This window comes from Halyomorpha halys, unplaced genomic scaffold, assembly GCF_000696795.3.
Source record: "Halyomorpha halys isolate HHAL.00 unplaced genomic scaffold, Hhal_1.1 Scaffold524.1, whole genome shotgun sequence".
Lineage (NCBI taxonomy): Eukaryota > Metazoa > Arthropoda > Insecta > Hemiptera > Pentatomidae > Halyomorpha > Halyomorpha halys.
The window spans coordinates 116,624-135,197 of NW_027112095.1; the positions used below are offsets into that span (position 1 = coordinate 116,624).

General features: G+C 29.9%; 2 protein-coding genes across 5 annotated transcripts in view; one reads left to right on the top strand and one right to left on the bottom strand.

The window, feature by feature from the left end:
• The window catches only part of Sam-S (S-adenosylmethionine Synthetase), a 19,446-nt gene extending 12,864 nt beyond the window's left edge, over positions 1 to 6,582 (top strand). For both annotated transcript variants that reach the window (XM_014425620.2, XM_014425621.2), the window contains exons 5-9: positions 839 to 982; positions 2,455 to 2,673; positions 4,301 to 4,483; positions 4,569 to 4,702; positions 5,533 to 6,582. In XM_014425620.2, the coding sequence (XP_014281106.1) occupies positions 839 to 982; positions 2,455 to 2,673; positions 4,301 to 4,483; positions 4,569 to 4,702; positions 5,533 to 5,635 (783 nt within the window). In that variant the 3' untranslated portion in view covers positions 5,636 to 6,582. The remainder of the gene's footprint in view (positions 1 to 838; positions 983 to 2,454; positions 2,674 to 4,300; positions 4,484 to 4,568; positions 4,703 to 5,532) is intronic.
• A 3,033-nt stretch (positions 6,583 to 9,615) lies between these two features.
• The window catches only part of LOC106683877 (dynein axonemal light chain 1), a 22,872-nt gene continuing 13,913 nt past the window's right edge, over positions 9,616 to 18,574 (bottom strand). The window contains exons 5-7 of one of the 3 annotated variants that reach the window (XR_010844134.1): positions 17,051 to 17,210; positions 10,825 to 10,921; positions 9,616 to 10,706 (exon numbers count right to left, since the gene is read on the bottom strand). Coding sequence is in view for 1 of the 3 variants with exons in the window: in XM_067050103.1 (XP_066906204.1) it covers positions 17,053 to 17,210 (158 nt within the window). In the remaining 2 variants the exon portion in view is untranslated. Of the gene's footprint in view, positions 10,707 to 10,824; positions 10,922 to 17,003; positions 17,211 to 18,574 lie in introns of those variants that run through there. The other 2 variants (XR_010844133.1, XM_067050103.1) reach the window with 2 other exon arrangements.

Genomic DNA, 18,574 nt, shown 5'->3' on the forward strand with positions numbered 1-18,574 from the left:
TATGAAATATTGCTTTTTAAAAAAATATATCTCAGGAACTATCGAATGAAATCTTTTAGGGCTCATATTTTAGCAAATTTACTCTAAATGATAATCTAATAGGTTTTCTATTGTCACAGGTAGTTTTAAATACATGGAACTGAGAATAAAAAATTAATTTTTTAAACCTATCAGAACAACCCCCCTTTTTATTCCCCTTTTAACTATATTTAATAGTTTTTTTAAATTTTTTATTCCCTCTAGCTATACTAGGCAGACTCATCCAATTTTGACTAGTGATTATACATAGTTTTCATTAAAGTAATAAAAGAATTGGGGGAATAAATTACTTTTTCCAGTGGGCTCTTGTACTATATGGAATCGATGAGGTATAGAGTCCATTAAATGTCGTACTTCAAGAAGCATGGTTAGACACATTGAAGCCATTACCTGAGCCATAATGCTAACAGTTATTCCCCATCTTTTACACTTCATTCATGATTAAGTATTCACTACTTTTGGTAGATATCTGTAGGAATTAAGGTTTCCGTTAAGTTACCCTTACCCTGTGTACATTTAAAGAAGTAAAGTCCCATTTTAATTATTAATTTGTTGCTTTCATCAAGTCAAGTAGGTTAAAAATGGTTAGTCAAAGCTTTCTAATATACATTAAGCATGTTAAAGAATAATTATTTAGTGTTAGTTTAACTAGTTTAAGAATGATTATTAAATTATTCTAAATAATTTAATTTAGGACCATTGTTTGACCATTTAATTCTGAATTATAGATATATATTATATGTTAATTATGTTGTTTTTTTTTTGTTCTTTCATTTATAAGGTTTTATTTTTCCTTTAGGGTCTCATGTTTGGGTATGCTACAGATGAAACTGAAGAATGCATGCCATTGACTGTTGTATTGGCACACAAGCTTAACGAAAGAGTTGCTGAATTACGAAGGAATGGTGTTTTCTGGTGGGCTCGGCCAGATACCAAAGCACAGGTAGGTGCCATTCAAAAATCTGTATTGTGTAGTTATGACTCATTTACCTTAGTAACATTCTCATGCATATGCCCGATGATGTTGAAATGAGTATTTGCTACTATTGATCACGATGATTAGAACTTTTTCTGAGGGTATATGCTATGTAAAATTTTAGTATCTTTAATTAAGTATCAGTCATTCTAAATTGCTCTTAATCCTATTAAAGTTTTTAGCAGGCTACTTCAAGTCATTTTTTACAATTTAGATTATCTCTTAAAAATGTCATGATGCACAAAAATTTATATCTTACCATTAAGCTTTTTTTATATACATTCAATTTTTTTTTTTTTTATGATGAATTAAAATTAATAAAGATTTGCTCACTTATACTTCAAATTTTAGACTTTAATATCCCCTTGTGTTTCTCATCCTTATTTTTTATTAAAAAAAAAAAATAATGGCAAACATTGGTTGCTATTAGATAAATAAATTGTGCGTGGAAAATATTTTAGGACAACAATCTTGATATATTGAAAAATATAATAACGATAGGTTGTTGGCTTATCGAATATTCCTGACAATGAGTGTACCATTTAAACTATGTTAAAAAGGAATAAAAATAAAAATATTGTAATGTTAAATTTGTTTTTTAATATTTCTTCATCAAGAAAATATAATAATCATTATAGTGTTTATTTAATGGTAATTAATGAACATGTGACTAAAAAGCAACCTACGAATTCCCCCTCTCTTCTGCTTTACTGCTTTTGCCATTATGAACAGTCAAAATGTTTTTCCCTTACTAAACAATAATATTGGATAATGAAGATTTTTCTCTATTGATGCAATCAGATGTAAATTTTATGAACTGTTCATTATTGGTCCATTCCTTTATACCTATCCATCAGTAGTGCCTAAATTGGTTTATTACAAGTAATTTGTCAGTTACAATATGATGGTTGGCATTAACTAAGAAAAGAGCCTCTACTGTTTCAGAATTTCAATTAAGACATTAACATAATATAAGTCAACAAATAGTCAGTATTTAAGCAATTGTTATCCAAATATTTTTGTTTTTATTTAAACTAGTCTATTTTCTTATAGGTTATAACACATCATTTGAATAGGCTGTGTATTATAAATTGTTGCCCTGTGATGTTATACGTATTTGCTACTTCTGCATTTAATGATGAAATTTTAATCTGAGGGTAACAGATTAGGTTAACATCACTCAGAAAAATAAGAAGTCCGAAAATAATGGATTATCTAATTTGTTTTGAAAATTATCCATTTTCGAGCTAATAAAAATTAAATTAAAAGATATTCAAAATTAATTATATAAAAACAGCTATTTGAAAGAATTTTAGCTTGATATGTCATTAAAACCTTATTAGGTGAATCTGATATTTATAATTACTACATATAAGGAATTTACTTTCATGTTGTGTTTATAAAAGTCCTTCAATATTATGTTGTATTATTTGCCTTAGGTAACCTGCGAGTATAAGTTCATTGGTGGAGCTTGTGTTCCACTTCGCGTCCACACTGTTGTCATATCAGTTCAACATTCGGAAAAAGTAAGCTTATCTGAACTGCGTTCTGCTGTCAAAAAGGATGTTATCCATCAAGTCATCCCTGCCAAGTACCTAGATTCTGACACGATTGTTCACATCAATCCTTGCGGAGAGTTCGTGCTTGGTGGACCTCAGGTAATTTAAGGATTTTGTATATTAATAATAGGATTTAGTTTTGATTTTAATAGCGTAAGTTTAAAAGTAAGCTTCTATTTTATTTGTTTTCATTAGGTGGGTTAATTTTCAAGCATCTTCTCAATGCTGTCAGATGGCAAGACTTTCTCTCTTCTTTCTTTTAGCAGTTTTAATATTTTTCTGACAAAATTAGACTTTCTTTTGATACTTACTTGTGTCACAAGATTTAAGATATGTGTCCAAATACTGAGTTTGCTACTATCCATATGCTTTCAAGCGTGAGGGAGCAACATATTCTCCTTTAGCTTAGTTGTGACGTCAAGGTTCAATTATAAACAATCGTATGTTAGCTTAGAAAAGAGGAAAAAAAATTCAAAAATGTATGGTGGACCAAAAAAAAAGTTTGTCTAGCCGTTTGAACTGTAACACATCACTCATAGCCATGCATCATGTAAGCTTGCACTTCTCTCGACTTTTACTCGTTCCTTCCTACCTTGGGAGAGTCCTCTTCCGTGTTAGCATATGAATGAACATTGCTGTTTACTATTGGTTAAATCCTTATTTACAATTGTTTATTAGCTAGCCTCTCTGGTGTTATTAATCTATATTAAAATGAAAATTTAAGCTAACTATCTTACATATTCTAGATTTCATTACATAATTTCAACAAAATAAGTTACTTAGCCGTTAATCTTCTTTCTCTGTTAAACGTTTTGTACAGATACCTGATTATCTACTATCTCATATTGTATGTATTGTATATACATATCTCATGATATGCCATTTATTCCAATAGTTAAAAGCAGTTAAGTCTATACAAATAATTCTGTTTTTATTCAAAATAACATTTAATTGTGATCTAAACTGTTTTGATGAGTTAGGTCGATATGTTTAGTCTCATATATAAATATATATATATATATTTTCCCTCTCTCTTATTGATTTCCTGTTTCTTATCATTGGTAGGTTATTATATACATCAGTTTCCAAAACTAGTCCATACTTCTTTTTAAATCTTAATTTCTGATATGAACTAATTTTATTTTAACTTTTAGTCCTATTAATAAAACAGTAGCATTAAGATTTTCTCATCATTGTTCTATAATTCTTACACTGGTTGGTTAGAGGTAAAAGTGATTAAATAACATTTTTCAATTATTTTTTTTTATCCCATTTTTAACTGAAGTTATTTTTTCCTTTCTAAATGTATCTAAACCAAATGTATGCTTAGGTATTGATAAAAATCAGAAAATATCAATTATTAACAAATAAACTTTATCTTCTCAAAAATCCAAGCCAACCTGGCTTCTGAATAATAACTGGCCCTCAATTTGATAATATAGTATTAAATTATGTGAAAAAAAAATTATTATTGCTGTTATCTAAATATGTGTATAGGCATTGTAAATGGTTTATAAAGTATTTATAAAACCTTGATCAGTAACAAATATTTCATGCAAACTAAGCCTATGATGAATTTCTGTATTTGCTACTCTGACGACCATTAATTGATGTAAATCAATTCCACTTTATTCTGAGGCTTTTTTGGTAAACTTAGTTTTGTAGATTGTATCTTCACCCAAAAATAAAAATAATTTATTTATTTGTAAAACATTATACTTTTCAGTGTGATGCTGGTCTCACTGGAAGAAAAATTATTGTTGATACGTATGGTGGATGGGGTGCTCACGGTGGTGGTGCTTTCTCTGGTAAAGATTTCACCAAAGTTGACAGATCTGCTGCTTACGCTGCTAGATGGGTAGCAAAATCTCTCGTCAAAGCTGCTCTTTGCAAACGTTGTCTCGTACAGGTTTGTTGTTAGCTTTAAAATTAGTTTTATTCTGGACTATATTTTATTTAGTTGACAGTATTATTACGTCATTATTTTTTCTCAGGTCTCATATGCCATTGGGGTCGCTGAACCAATCTCTATCACTCTTTTTGACTACGGTACGTCGACAAAGACACAAAAAGAACTATTAACTATTGTTAAGAAAAATTTCGATCTCCGACCAGGAAAAATAGTCAAGTAAGTAGAAAGCTTGATTAGTAGAATTATTTATGTAATGTAAATATTCTCTATCTCGATTTATCTGTCTGTATGTATAACTTTTATTCAAAATAAGTCTAAGAAGAATTTCTGTATTTGCTATTCTGATCATTTATTTCATTGAGGAAATCCAATGCCACCTATGTCTGAGGTTACTATTAAACTTAGTTTTCTATATCATAATTATTTAAATAAATTTTCTTCCATCTCAATTAAATATTTTAAAAAAAATTCCTCTTCATAAATGGCTTTGGGATTTATGAAACATCCCATTATCCATTTTGAAGAAAACAAAATCTAAATGTCAAATCACAAGTTGTGAGGATCATTCTGAAACTACCTCTGACTTATGTTGCCCTCCTTATTTAAATTGTTGTAATTGAATTTTAATAATTTTGAGAACAAAGTTTTTTCTGCCTCAGAGATTTTGGTTACTTAAATTCATCCAAATATTATGAACACATATTATTATTTATTATAAGCACATAGTATGATGCAAATAAACAATTCAAGTTATATAAATATATAAACAATAGTAAATTTTTTGCTGATATGACAGTTTAATCCTAGATTAACCAATAGTTTCAGAGATAAGCTGTAGAATGCGGGAATTCTTTCTTCTTTTTATTTCAATTTAATCTTTGGATTATTCTTATTTTGTAATGTTAAAAGTTTCATTTTGAAGTTTTTTTTCTTGATCAATAACAAGATTCATTATTAAAAATATTAAACCAAAAGGCATTTATAAATTTCAAATTTGTATCTTTATCCTTTTTATTATCAATCATTAATATATATTTTAATTTCAGAGACCTAAATTTGAGGAACCCCATTTACCAGAAAACGAGTACTTATGGTCACTTCGGAAGAGAAATATTCCCTTGGGAGCAGCCTAAGGAGCTTATAGAATAGAGTGTAAATACCGCATTCCAAGTTTCCCTTTCCTTTTAAGTACATCCATCGTATTGTAGAGCTTTAGAAAACATTTAGGGATGTCGTTCACTTATAAAAAAAAAGACCGAGCTCATGATATCGGGAAAAAAGTTTAAAAAATGTATGTTTTGTCTTGTAAATGACTAAGTAGGGAATTGTTCCCTTGTGTGATTATGTTGACTTTTTTTTTTAATTTGAAGTGTTGACTAGTATTTGACCAATTTTCACCATAGCTTTAAAATTTCCTAAGAACTTAGTTGAAAATTGTAGTTTTTCTTATTTATTTCATTTTTTTTCTTTTTAATTATCTTCTTATTCTTTAATGAATTAAAAAAATAAAACAATAATTGTCTCATATTTCGATCGGAAAATGGAGGGGGTCAAAAATATTCCAGCACGCTTTCATCTTGATTTTTTTCCTTTCCTGCTCTAATTTATCACTGCATTCCGTTTCACTTTTATTGTCTGAGGAATCTCGGCGATGATGGAGAAAAACTTCTCATCGCTGCAATGCCATGTGCTATACTTTGTTACGTTACTAATTTATTAATTCTCCAATGTTGAGAAGTTGTAAAGTTAAATCGATGAGAAGCACACGGATTGTGTTGTGTTTACTTAAAAGAAACAAATCGGGAAAAGAGCTTTTTCGTGAACACTCCGGTTCCTCGACACGTATATATTCACTTATCCTAAAAATATTCCTAGTATCTGAAAAATAGCCCCACCCCCTCTCCCTTATATAGACATCTTTTGGTTTTATTAATTTTGTTCTTTTATCTTTGGTTTTAAAACCTAAGGTTGATTTAAATTATTAACATTTTATTTTACTGACTGAACAATATGAAATTATGAACTACTTACTGAATTCTTTTTTGTAATTCCTAATGAAATGTGAAACAAATTATCAATAAGAATTTTTTTTTTGAGTTATTGTATTTTTCTTTATCCCTTCCTTAATTAAAGTATTTGTATTCAATGGTTTTTGTTTAGTTATGCTGTGGGAATGTTTTTTATCCACAGGTACCAATATTATAATATAAATATAGCAGATAACAAGATACCTCATAAAGTGTAGTGTGAATTAAACTTTGTTTTTAATCATATGTCATTTATAAGCTGATTATTAGTGGAATAGCTTGAAATAATTCAAGGAATTTAAGCGTATTGATACTGATACATCGTCAGATAACGTAAATGTTGAAAATAATAAAAATTACTGAAAATTTGGTAGAAAAGTAGTGGGAATCCTGGGAAATGGTCTTGAAATGCTGACAAACTAAAAAAGATACAGGGCAAACTATATCAAAATAGAAATAAAAGAATAATTCCTGCAAAGAAATTTGATAATAAACCTCATAAACTGTTTATGGCTTTGTAATTGCAAGATTACTTTTTCAAAAAAAAAGGCAATGAAAATAGTTATAAGTTTAATGATCAGAAGCCAAGTATTTTTTTTTTTTTAAGGGGGTTGATTAGACTGGTTTTATTTTGTGAGCTTATTGGACTGGCTAAGATGGAAGAATCTTGATTTTTGAGCGATAGCCTGCACATAGTTCAATTAGTGGTGTGCAGACTTCTATGGGTTGGGATCTACTCCAGTAATAATAATGAAATGAAAAAATAACTTCATTCTGGGACATATGTCCCCTAAGAATAATTACATGGTTCATATAGTGAGATTTTTATCTGGCGAGCGTTTACAAATTTTCAGATAGTAGAATGAAATTACATTGGTATATTGGCTTTACTACTGTTTATAATGTTGATCAATAACTGCCTATTTATTTGATTACAAAGATGTGGAGGTTTGGTTAAAGGAGAGAATGGATGAGGACTGGTGAATGGAGATGGGAAGAGAATTCCAGAGGGAGGTTGCAGGTTTGATGAAGGATTTGCTTAAGAAGGAGGGCATATATAAATCATTCTGATGGGATCTGGTGTTTAATGAGTGGATGGATGAATGAAGAGTGAGGAGATCTATGATATAGGTAGGTTTTTTGATGTTAAGAACTTGGAATAGAAAAACACCAAGGAGGTATTGCCTTCGGGCCGTTGGATAGAGCCACTTCAACTCGGAATACCAGCGGGAGACTTGAGAGTGCCTAGGGAACCCAAAGATAAATCTTACAAAACAATTCATGAGTCTCTTCAGTCTCAACTCTAGTACTGCAGATAGCCCTCCGTACACTAAGGATCCGTAGTCGAAGTGGGGGAAGACAAAAGAGGATACTGATGAGTGTTCTGAGGAATGGAATTACGGAATTTTAGGAATTGTTTGAGTACAGTTATGGATTTGCGTGTGATTTGGGAAATATGGTTATTCCAAGAGAGGTGTTGTTTAAAGGTGACACCAAGGTTTTTTATTGTAGGATAGAAGTGAATCGGTGACTAATAAACGGCTAATAATATGCTTGTTTATTTTGAAATCTACTAAAAGTTTAAAGTAAGTTAAATTCTTTACTAATAACTGATTGGTTTGCAGTGTTAAAGATATAGTTCCATTTGGCTATTCTTCAGTTAGTCTGTATTCCCATAAATAAAAATAAAATAAAATTGGAAGATGATCCAGGTGCGGTCAAAGAAAAAAACTCAGTTATTCAACTATTTAATATGACCCAACGTTTTGCCTCAGGGCTAAAAATGATATTAACAACACTTAAATTTATTTAAACAATTAAATAAACACAAAAATAAATGAACAATGTCATTTAAAAAGAGATGTACAGGGAAATGTAAAATTAAATAAGAATAACAAAAGGTATTTTGACTATTAATCAGAATAGAAATAATAACAGATAAAAAAGAAATATTTGTGTTTTATATTTCTTTTTTATCTATTGCTATTTCCGTTTTTAAACACTAAAAGGGAATAAGAATAAAGGAAGATGAGAAACTGCAGATGGAAGGCGAGCACAAATTAAGAGGTTGCTGGAGAAAGTAAAGTGTTGGGGGTATTGGCGGTTAAAATATGTTACATTTGAAAATAATGCTGAAGTAAAGAGTATTATCAAATTAAAGAAAATATTTTAAAAAGTAAACAAATTATAATATACATAGAGGGGATCATTAAAATTACAAAAAACATTATATATATGTGTAGGATATAAAAAGAATATTCTATTCATATATTATAATGTATCCTATCGATATATATAATTTTAATAACAATAATCCCCCTCTATTATGTATATTATCATTTTCTTACTTTTTAAAAATATTTTCTTTGGTTTGCTTATAATCTTGAGTATTATTTTCGAATGTAAAGTATTTTAACCGCCAAATCCTCACTACTATACTTTTTCGTGTAAACCTCTCATTTTTGTGCTTGTCCCCCTGCAATGTGGGGCAAAATGTTGGTGAATATTAAATAGTTTTATGACTATTTGAGTTTTTTTCTTTGACTGCTCCTGGACCATCTTCCTTTTATTAAAAAAATAATTTATTTTCTAATTATGAACAAAGTAAGAAGCTCTGGGCCTTTAGTTCCAATATTGTCTGATAGTGAGCAGCACCCCTAATTGACTTAATAGTGCAAGATGGCTCTGCCTCCTTATTGGTCCTATAGCAAGAAACAAAATTTAACTAAGAGTATGTCGATATTAAAAAAAACAAGCAGGAAGTTTTAATATTATTGATGTTCGACAGCAGATGATTTAAAATATGGTTATATTTTTAAAACCGTGTTTCTGAAAAGTTCATAAATCAAAAGAAGGTAACATTGAGGCCAGTTATTTTTAACAAGTACAAGTTAATCTTGCATAACAGAGAATATACTTATCAAGTTTGTTGGGGTCTGAACATGGTTATCCTAGGGATGCCATTACACTATGCCCAAATTATTGTGGTAATGTGGACATACAATTTGAGCCTTGAGATAACAATGTCTTTAGGCCTACTCAGGTATGTAGGTAGATTAGAAAAAACAATAGATAGTTAAAATAAACCTGTAATTTAATAATATCTTGAAGCAGGTAAGATAAAGGTGAAGAAAGCATTGCACTGAACTGATAATAATTGTTATCAGTTGTTGAGCCCTTTCTTCTCACCAGTCCAAAAGTTTGCCATGGTTATATTTTAATTAACTCAATGATACGTTATATTGAGGTACAGAAATAATAAAAAAAATAAGGACGAAGAGGCCATTGTACATTTGTCTTTTCTCTTTTATTTTTAGTTGTCATGAATCATTTCACTTTTCTCTCCTCAAGGAGTTGGCACACAAACCAATACAGTTGATATTCTTCCATTTTTTAACTTTAGTGACACCACTTTTAATTCCTCTCTGATGGTTCATTCCTTATGCTGTACCTTCTTGTTATTCCTATTATCCTTCACAGGATACTCCTTTCTGAGGGCCTTATCCTATAAATAATCTACTTTTGGTTAGTTCAGATTATTTCTTTTTTTTCATTCCCTATCTGTTCATCTCTGACATGAACAGTTAGTGAAGGATGAAAGGATTTATCCTACCATTATCCAACCTATTCTAATCAGAGTAGAAGGTTAAGTTTTCATTCCAAGAGGCAACCACAAAATAAAAGTCGAGGCCCACCCAGGCCAGAATCGAACCTATGATTTCGGAATATGCTGGGTTGGCCTTCCCAATCTTGCTGTTCACTTCATGGTAGATCCTTCCATCCTTTCTTATAGTTGTGCCCAATTACTGGTAGGTGTATTCAAGAAACTCTCCATTGCAGGTCATACTTGCATTTATTTCATCTAGCCCCCTGCTTCCATGATTTTACTTTTGTTTACATTTATAACAATCTTATATCCCGTCTCGGAGCTCTTCTTGGAAATCTTCCATGCAAGGATAGGGGGCCAGGTGCAGTAGGAGTAGGGGGTATTCTAGGAGCACTAAGGTGTACTGCCTTAACGTCTGAGGGTATTTCACGGGATAAGTGTGGTCCCCTCAGCTTAAAGGTGCTGCGCTAAACAGAAACACATAAACAGCAGTAAGCAGAGTACAATCAAGTCTTCAGCCTTCAAGTAGTAGATTCTTACTCTTCAGGAGCTAATGTTGACACTTAAGTATTTTTTTTCCCGGTCTCTTTGAAAAAATATTATAAGATATGAAAGAAAACACTATGGTAAAAAATAACATAATTCAAAGAGAAGCATATCACCTTATTTTACCAAGGGAACTAAAAGGAGGGATCAGTACTTACTTTTTTATAAGATGATTGGGGGTGCAGTCAGAGAAGAACAGAAATAAGTAAAAACATATTTATTAGTGCCAACGTTTTGGCTCAAAATTCTTCAGGGCTAAAAACAGAAACAAGATAACAACCATGATTAAATGGAAGTTCAGAATAACAAGAAACATAAGAAAATAACAGATAATATAGGTACATAAGTAGGATTCAAGAAAATGCATAGTGTAATATTATAAGCATATGGAAAATGTATATAATAATATACAGGTATAGTGAAACTACTACCTTCTAGATTATACTGTAACTAATACAGCTGCCAAAACTGCTATGGCCCGGCATGATGCGACCAACCGTTAACACGGGAACTACTACTATCATCAGGCAAATGCCATACATTAATATTTGTACTATCCCTTGTATATACTTTAATGTCATGTGTAACAACTATATAACATATTGTAATATTCATAAATGTACAATTTGAATTAATAAATATTGTAGTAGAATTTGCTGATACACTAAAAGCTAACTCTTACACATAGCATCTCTAGATGGCATTTAAGAGCCCAGAGAGTTGACTAGAGGCAAATTGGTAGGCCTCAGTGCGAATTTCCACCTCACAGAATTCTCCTCTTTAGGAGGCAGTGTGTAACAGCATTCATAGTGGAACAGTACATCCTCATATATATTATCTATGGTCAACTATCTTTTCATCATTACTAAATAAATAATATTAAAATTGAGTTGATAAAAAAATATAAAGAAAAATGTAATGCGATTAATTAAATATGTAAGTAACAAAATTAAAGGAGTAGATATAAAGTTATAAAAGGTAAAAGTAGTAATATAAATAACTGTAATATAGATAACTGATAAAGTGGGTAAAGGAGAAAGAATAAGGAAAGAGGAAAGTTGGTAGAAAAGAATAATAGGTAGTTTATAAAAGAAATATACTCTCTTGAAGCAGGTCAAACATCAATGAGAGGTGTGATTCTAGTTTCATGCCGAGACGAGATGTCTCTTGGTCTGTATAGCTGGTTTGTTTAGTTTTGGTTATCTTTTAGGAGTTTTCTTATCTGAGAAATGATGGCAACAGTTTTTTGTGTGTTGATGTTTATGTTAATGTCTCTGAAAAAAAAATCCATTACCATAAATTCTTTGGGTCTTGGTTGTCATTCTGTACTGTGAGAGTTTTGGCATAACAGATATTTGGAGGTAATCTCAGATCAGTGGAATGAAGATAATATCTTCCATATATATCAGTCTGAAAGTCAGACAATACAGGTTCTTGTTTGATGGTAATAGACTTAATTGAAGATAAATGAAGGGTTATGGGTGGAAATAAGTTAGCATATGATCCCAGGGAATATTTTCTATGAATACATGGGAAGCGTCACAGATAGTTCAAATAGATATTTTTTAATTTATGTAACTTAAGGCATAAAATTGTATTTATGACACATAAACATGAAGCTATACTGTGTTAAGAAAGCTGCAAAAGTAAACTATAACACAATTCTGTTCCTACATGACTTTCTGCATGAATATGTTATTACACTGTGTATATGTAAGTTATGTTGTCTTTAACTTCCTTCAATATTTTGAAATTGTGACAGAAGCTGTTTTTATAAACTAATAATTACCTCTGTTAATTATACTTAAAATAATACATTTATATCCCTTTTATATCAAGTTAATGTGACACTTCCCGTGTATCCATAGACAATATTCCCTGGGATCAAATTATTTCCACCCATAATCCTTCATTTATCTTTAATTAAGACTATTACTCCCAAACAATCATAAAAGAAAAAAGGCAATTCCTGCCATTTAAAGTTCATTTCACTGAACTTTTTTGAACATCACTCTCTTGCCCGAACCACTTTCTCTGGAATTTCCTCCAAGTATCTGCTTTGCTTCATTGTTATATTCATTCATACTCTAATAGTAAAGATCCAAAGAATTTTTGTTAATTGATTTTTCCTCCAATTTTTGCCAATTTTATTTTCCTTCAATTTTGTCACATAATTTGGAATTATGGTATGAAAGAAAATAATTATTTTAGTAATCCAGTTTTTGGTAACAATTATTCATCACTAAAAAATATTAAATATTCAATGATTCTTAGTTTTACCAATTTTACAATGTAGTATATTATAATATAATAATAAAAGGATTTTTTTTCCTCTAAAATGTCTACTAGATATTAATAAATGTTTTCAAGGTAAGATAAAACGGGCTGGATACTAATAGCTGGATAGGTGAGACAGGCAAAAGCATACATATATTGAACAAAATATTGGAAATAGTTGTAAAGTGTAATAAATAAAATATAGAGATGATAACAATAATAATAATTAAAAAATATTTCTTTTTTTTACGATGATTATACCTTTATGAGACTGCATTCTTTTAATTAGTCTATAGTGAGCTGTTGATTTTTTCAAACTGAAAAGTTTATTTTATTTTATAATCAATTTCTTACAACTAATAGCAATTTTTTCTCTTTAATATCAAATATACATTAGATTCTTAAATGTGTATTACACATGCTTTTAGCTGCTTGCAATTTACATTGGTCAACTTCAGGAGAGTGATAAATTTAATTTAATTTTACTCCTTTAACAAATTTAATAAATTTAGCCTTTGAATTTACAAGTATCAATTAATCTCTAGTGTCCAATAGAAGATCATTTGGACATCAATTGAAACTTTTCCAATTCAAATGTAACCTTTTCCATATCAATTGTAACTTCTTCCAATTTAGTTGACACTTTTTCCATTTCAATTGTAACTTTTTCCATTTCAATTGTAATCCAACTGAACTTGGATAATTGCTTAAAAATTATATTTTGTTTCTTTTGCTTATTAAAAATAATTATGTAAAATTGAATAATGACTTTTCAAATAATTTCAACACATCCATCCAACATAGATTAATTAGATAATCTATATTAAGTGCTAATTTCAACTAAATAAAAATTGTAAAAAAAAAATTTATTTTATTTATTTTTAAATGCTTATTAATACAATTTTATTTTATATTTTTTATAAAGTGGTAAAGGTAGATTTAAACATCTTTAATTTTTTTTTAAAGTTCTTAATATCGTAATTTTATTTAAGATCCAGTATTGCAAATTAATTATTAGTTTGACAAAATTCTTAGGTAAATGTATAGTTTATTAGGTTTTTGAGGATAATATTTTCGTGTTCACTATACTATTTATAAAAGCGCCTGCGCGATTTGATTTATTGTTACTTTTGGAGTTTTCTGGGATATGGAGAAAGTTTATTAGGTTTTCGGGTTTTTAATTGGATTTTCGATCTCATATTTTCTATCGCGAGTTTCTGTTTGTTTTTAATTTTGTAGTTGTCTTCGAAATGGGAATCGTTTATTGTGTTTTCGGGGGTCCTGATTCGGTTTTTGGAATTGAATTATTCATGGCACGTGTGCATTTCGAATTATTGTTATTTTTTTTGTTTTGATCAGATATGAACACAAAGCTGATAGTACAGGTACTGATACTAAAGGTCATAAACTTCTTTATAGTCCATTAAACTAGCTTTAATTTGAGTGCTAATAGACATCTGTACGTCACATAGTTCCTGAGATATAAATTTCTCAAAATAAATTAACTAACTACTAATCTTTCAATAGATTTTTAAGAAATTTTGCTTTTTAAAAAGCTATATCTCGAGACTATTGGACGTAAATATTTCTTTTAGGGCTAATATTTCAGCAAATTTACTCTTTAAATAATGTTCACTCCGACTGAAAAATTAATGTTTTTTTTAAGGTTTTGAAACGTACGCCATTTTTTATTCCCCCTACCTATACTTGGTAGACTCATCAATTTTGACTAGTAATTATACATAGTTTTCATTAAAGTAATCAAAAATTGGGGTGAGATAACTGCTTTTTTTACTTCCCAGCTCTTGTACTATGATAAATTTGGGAAACTGCTTCTTTCGGATACTGATGTAGACTGGGCAGCGCATGGCAGTCGTGCAGGTATAGTGTACTTTTGGCGCCGCATAGAAGAACACAATTCTTAAAATAGTTTTTTAAGTTCTCATTTCACGATGAGATTAGTTGATATTTATAGGGGAGCTGCTTTGTACCCTTTTCCTGGAAGAATGAACTAAAATATTTGAATTTTCTTTTCGGCGAGCAATATTCAATAAATTCAATAAAAAGCTGGTTTGTCACGTCGAAAAAAAGGTGTCAGTAAGTAAAAGCTTTTTAATTTTTATTTATTTATTTCCTATAATGTGAGCTTTCAAAGCAGTGCCCTTCTTTACACTAAGGGCCCAGTGGCTTGTTATCCATGGAGTCCCCTAACTCCTATGGTCGAGAGTATTAATAGTAGATCATGCAGTGACCAATTTTAGCCATTTTTTAAAGCAATAAAACAGCCTGTTATAAATTTGTTTAGTGTCCACAATTGCAGTGTGTGCTTTTAGAATTTGCGATACCATTTAAGTGAGAAAACAATAGCTCCTTCTATAGTTGTTCTAACCAAACCCATATGTACCTCCATGGGCCCCACTCGTACACTTACTCTTGTGATTCATAAATTAAAACGAATCAAGAATAAACTAAGAAGTAAACTGGTGTTGATAGAAACGATGTATTAAATAAATAGACTTTTAACAAGTAATTCATGAGTTATTTAATAAAAAATCGATAATATATCACTTTTTTACGAGAAAAGTACCTCTTATAAATGTTTAATCTTTCTTTTCAATGTTTATTAATTCTTAAATATTAAATGAATTAATGATATTAACTGACGTGTTGTTTATAATCCAAAGTTGTCCAGAAAATAACTTGAAAGGGCCCCCATCTCTTTTCTTGAGAGATCCCATATCTTAAGAGTGTTCAGCCCCCCTCTACCACCTCCTTGACTTGAGTAAATACAGCCCTGTTCCAAAGAAGCTTATTAATAGCCTTCATCAGGGTTAAGAACAAAAACAAGACAATAACCAGTGAATAAAGTAAATAATTCCACAGAATGAATATAGATAAAATTACTTTATTTTTATCTGTATTCCGAAACGTTGGAAATATTAAATACGTTTTGTAACTTATTTGTCTTATTCTCTGACTGCACCTCAAACCATCTTTTTCATCACAAATAGATAATAATTTGAAAGCTTTAGAAAATATTTCACACGATTATACAGTTTTAATTTTGTATTTTTAGGTTCCTAATATTCTTATGATAACTTTATAAATTAAAATGTTATGTTTACATTTTAGTTACATAGTGATGTAATGTTTGTTAGTCATCTAAGATCTTCTAAAGCTCTAAGCCGATGTACTCCCCGTTTTTCTCTAAATGTTCGGTTTCGTCCTGGGAATATTCTTAGCCATTGAAATCCTGGATTTATCTATTAGAAAAAATGTTATGAACAAAATTAAACTTTATTGGCGCATAATTCAACATAAATTTTTTTCAAAGCTATAATATACTAATCGATTTGTTTCTTTCGGAAAATTAGGAAAAATATTTCTAATTCTATTAAATGATTTAATACTCTCAAAATATTATAAAAACCTATAAAGGCCTCAAGCAAAGTAGGTCAATAAAATTTTGTTAAGGAAAAAGCACGTTATATTCGTTTTTAGCGTAATCTGAAACTCTTAAGCATCAAATATCCACTTCAATCCGGTAATCCAATTTTCTTTCATTCAATCCAAAAATGGTTCGATTTAATAAACAGGTTTTATTAATAACAGGAACAGTTATATTGATAACAGCTATAGAAACTGTTATATTGATAACAGCTATAGAAACTGTTATATTGATAACAGCTATAGAAACAGTTATATTGATAGCAGCTATAGAAACAGTTATATTGATAACAGATATAGAAACAGTTATATTGATAACAGATATAGAAACAGTTACATTGATAACAGATATAGAAACAGTCATATTGATAACAGCCGGAATGGTCCCTCCCCATTCTTTGTGAGCCTCCAGCTATTAAGCCACCCCGGTTAACCCGTCTCCAGCGGACAATGTAGCTTATCTTAAAATGCCATCCGGCAAAAGAAGATAGTAAATAATGCTCTTGTATATATAAATTAGACTTAAGAAAATTGTATATATTGTATATGTTAATTAAATAAAGATTTTAGATGGTTAGAAAAAAGAAAAGAAAAGTTATATTGATAACAGCTATATTAATAAACTGGTTTTATTAATTACAGTTTTATAATAAATTGAACCTTTATTCTGCTGGCTCAGCTTTTTCGTCGTCCTCCGGCTGATCGATATGTATTTGGGATCCCATGACGAAGTGCCCTTCTAATGTTTCCAGCTGAGGTATCTTCTTTTTTCCAGTCTTCAGCCAATCTAATTCTTCCATTTCTTCATTTATTATGTTTCCTTAAAAAAAAAAAAAAACTTGTGGATCAAATATTAAAATTTCTTCTTCTAATTTTTAGATTTATTATTATAATTTTATCTATTAATCAGTTCATATTATTACTCGTATTTTCTACTGAATATTGGTCAACTTAGTAAAGATTAAATGGCAATATATGCTTTTGATAGACCTTGATTTAACATATATTTTATTTATAACTATCAGATCTGCTTCGCTATACATTAATTGAACACTACTAAAACTTTAATATCAATCAATATATAATGTAGTGACTGTAGTAACATAAATGGTAACAGCAAACATCACTATGCAATAGTTAATACCGGTCCAATTTAGTTGATTTTTTCTTATTATTTTAGGAAAATTGATTATCTACGAAATGCGCCTTTGATTTGTTTTGAAAAAAAAATAGAAATAACTTCAACACGACTAAACCAATCTACAGGAAACCTCGGAGTGGTTTAGGGCTCTATAAACTGCACCATAGGGCACAAACCGGATCTAATAAAACATATTAGAACCGGATATGTGGTGAAATTTCTCTAATTTTTAATTTCTTTAAAAAATGATATTTGAGAGTTACAGATGACACTAAAAACGAATATGATTTGCTTTTTCCTAAAAACAATTTGTTGACCAACTTTACTGGAGTCCTCATTATGTTTTTTAATATTTAGTGAGTAAAAATTTAATAGAATGAGTAATATTTTTGACATATGATAACCATAAAAAATGTCTACTTTTTGAGCCTCGCGCCGAAAAAGCTTGATTTTGTTAATAATTTTTTTTTACCGAAAAAATCCTGAACATTTAGCATAAAAACCGGTCACAATTGATGTTGTTGATTGTTGCTTAAGGCTAAATGTACCGCTTCCTGGGACACACCAGAATTTACTTTTCTATTTACTCCTGAACGGATGGTCCGATTTCGGATCTGTAAAGTGCATTTTGTGTTTTTCGAAAATAGAAGTTACTGAAATTAGGTTAAAAAAGCACCAATCCAATAATAAGGAAAATAAGATGCAAAAATATGAGTTAACGATACTTTTTTTAAAATGTGGCCTTATAGGCACTTGTAGAACTGTTCACTGAAACCAATGAGACATTCCGTGCTTGTGGTCAAGTGCCTATAAGCTCACTTTTTTTTGATTTGCAGATAATAACAAAGATAAAATTTTTAAATCCCAAAATAATTACAACAAAAATTAATGAAACAATGTCAGTAACTTCTATGGCGTTCTAGATGGTAAATTCGTTTACAGATGGGAAATTTATTATTCCGATTTAAATGAGAAGTAAATTTGCACCGTAAGTGCTGCCATCTCTTGAAAAAAAACTTACTAAAAATACTGATTTTTAGTAA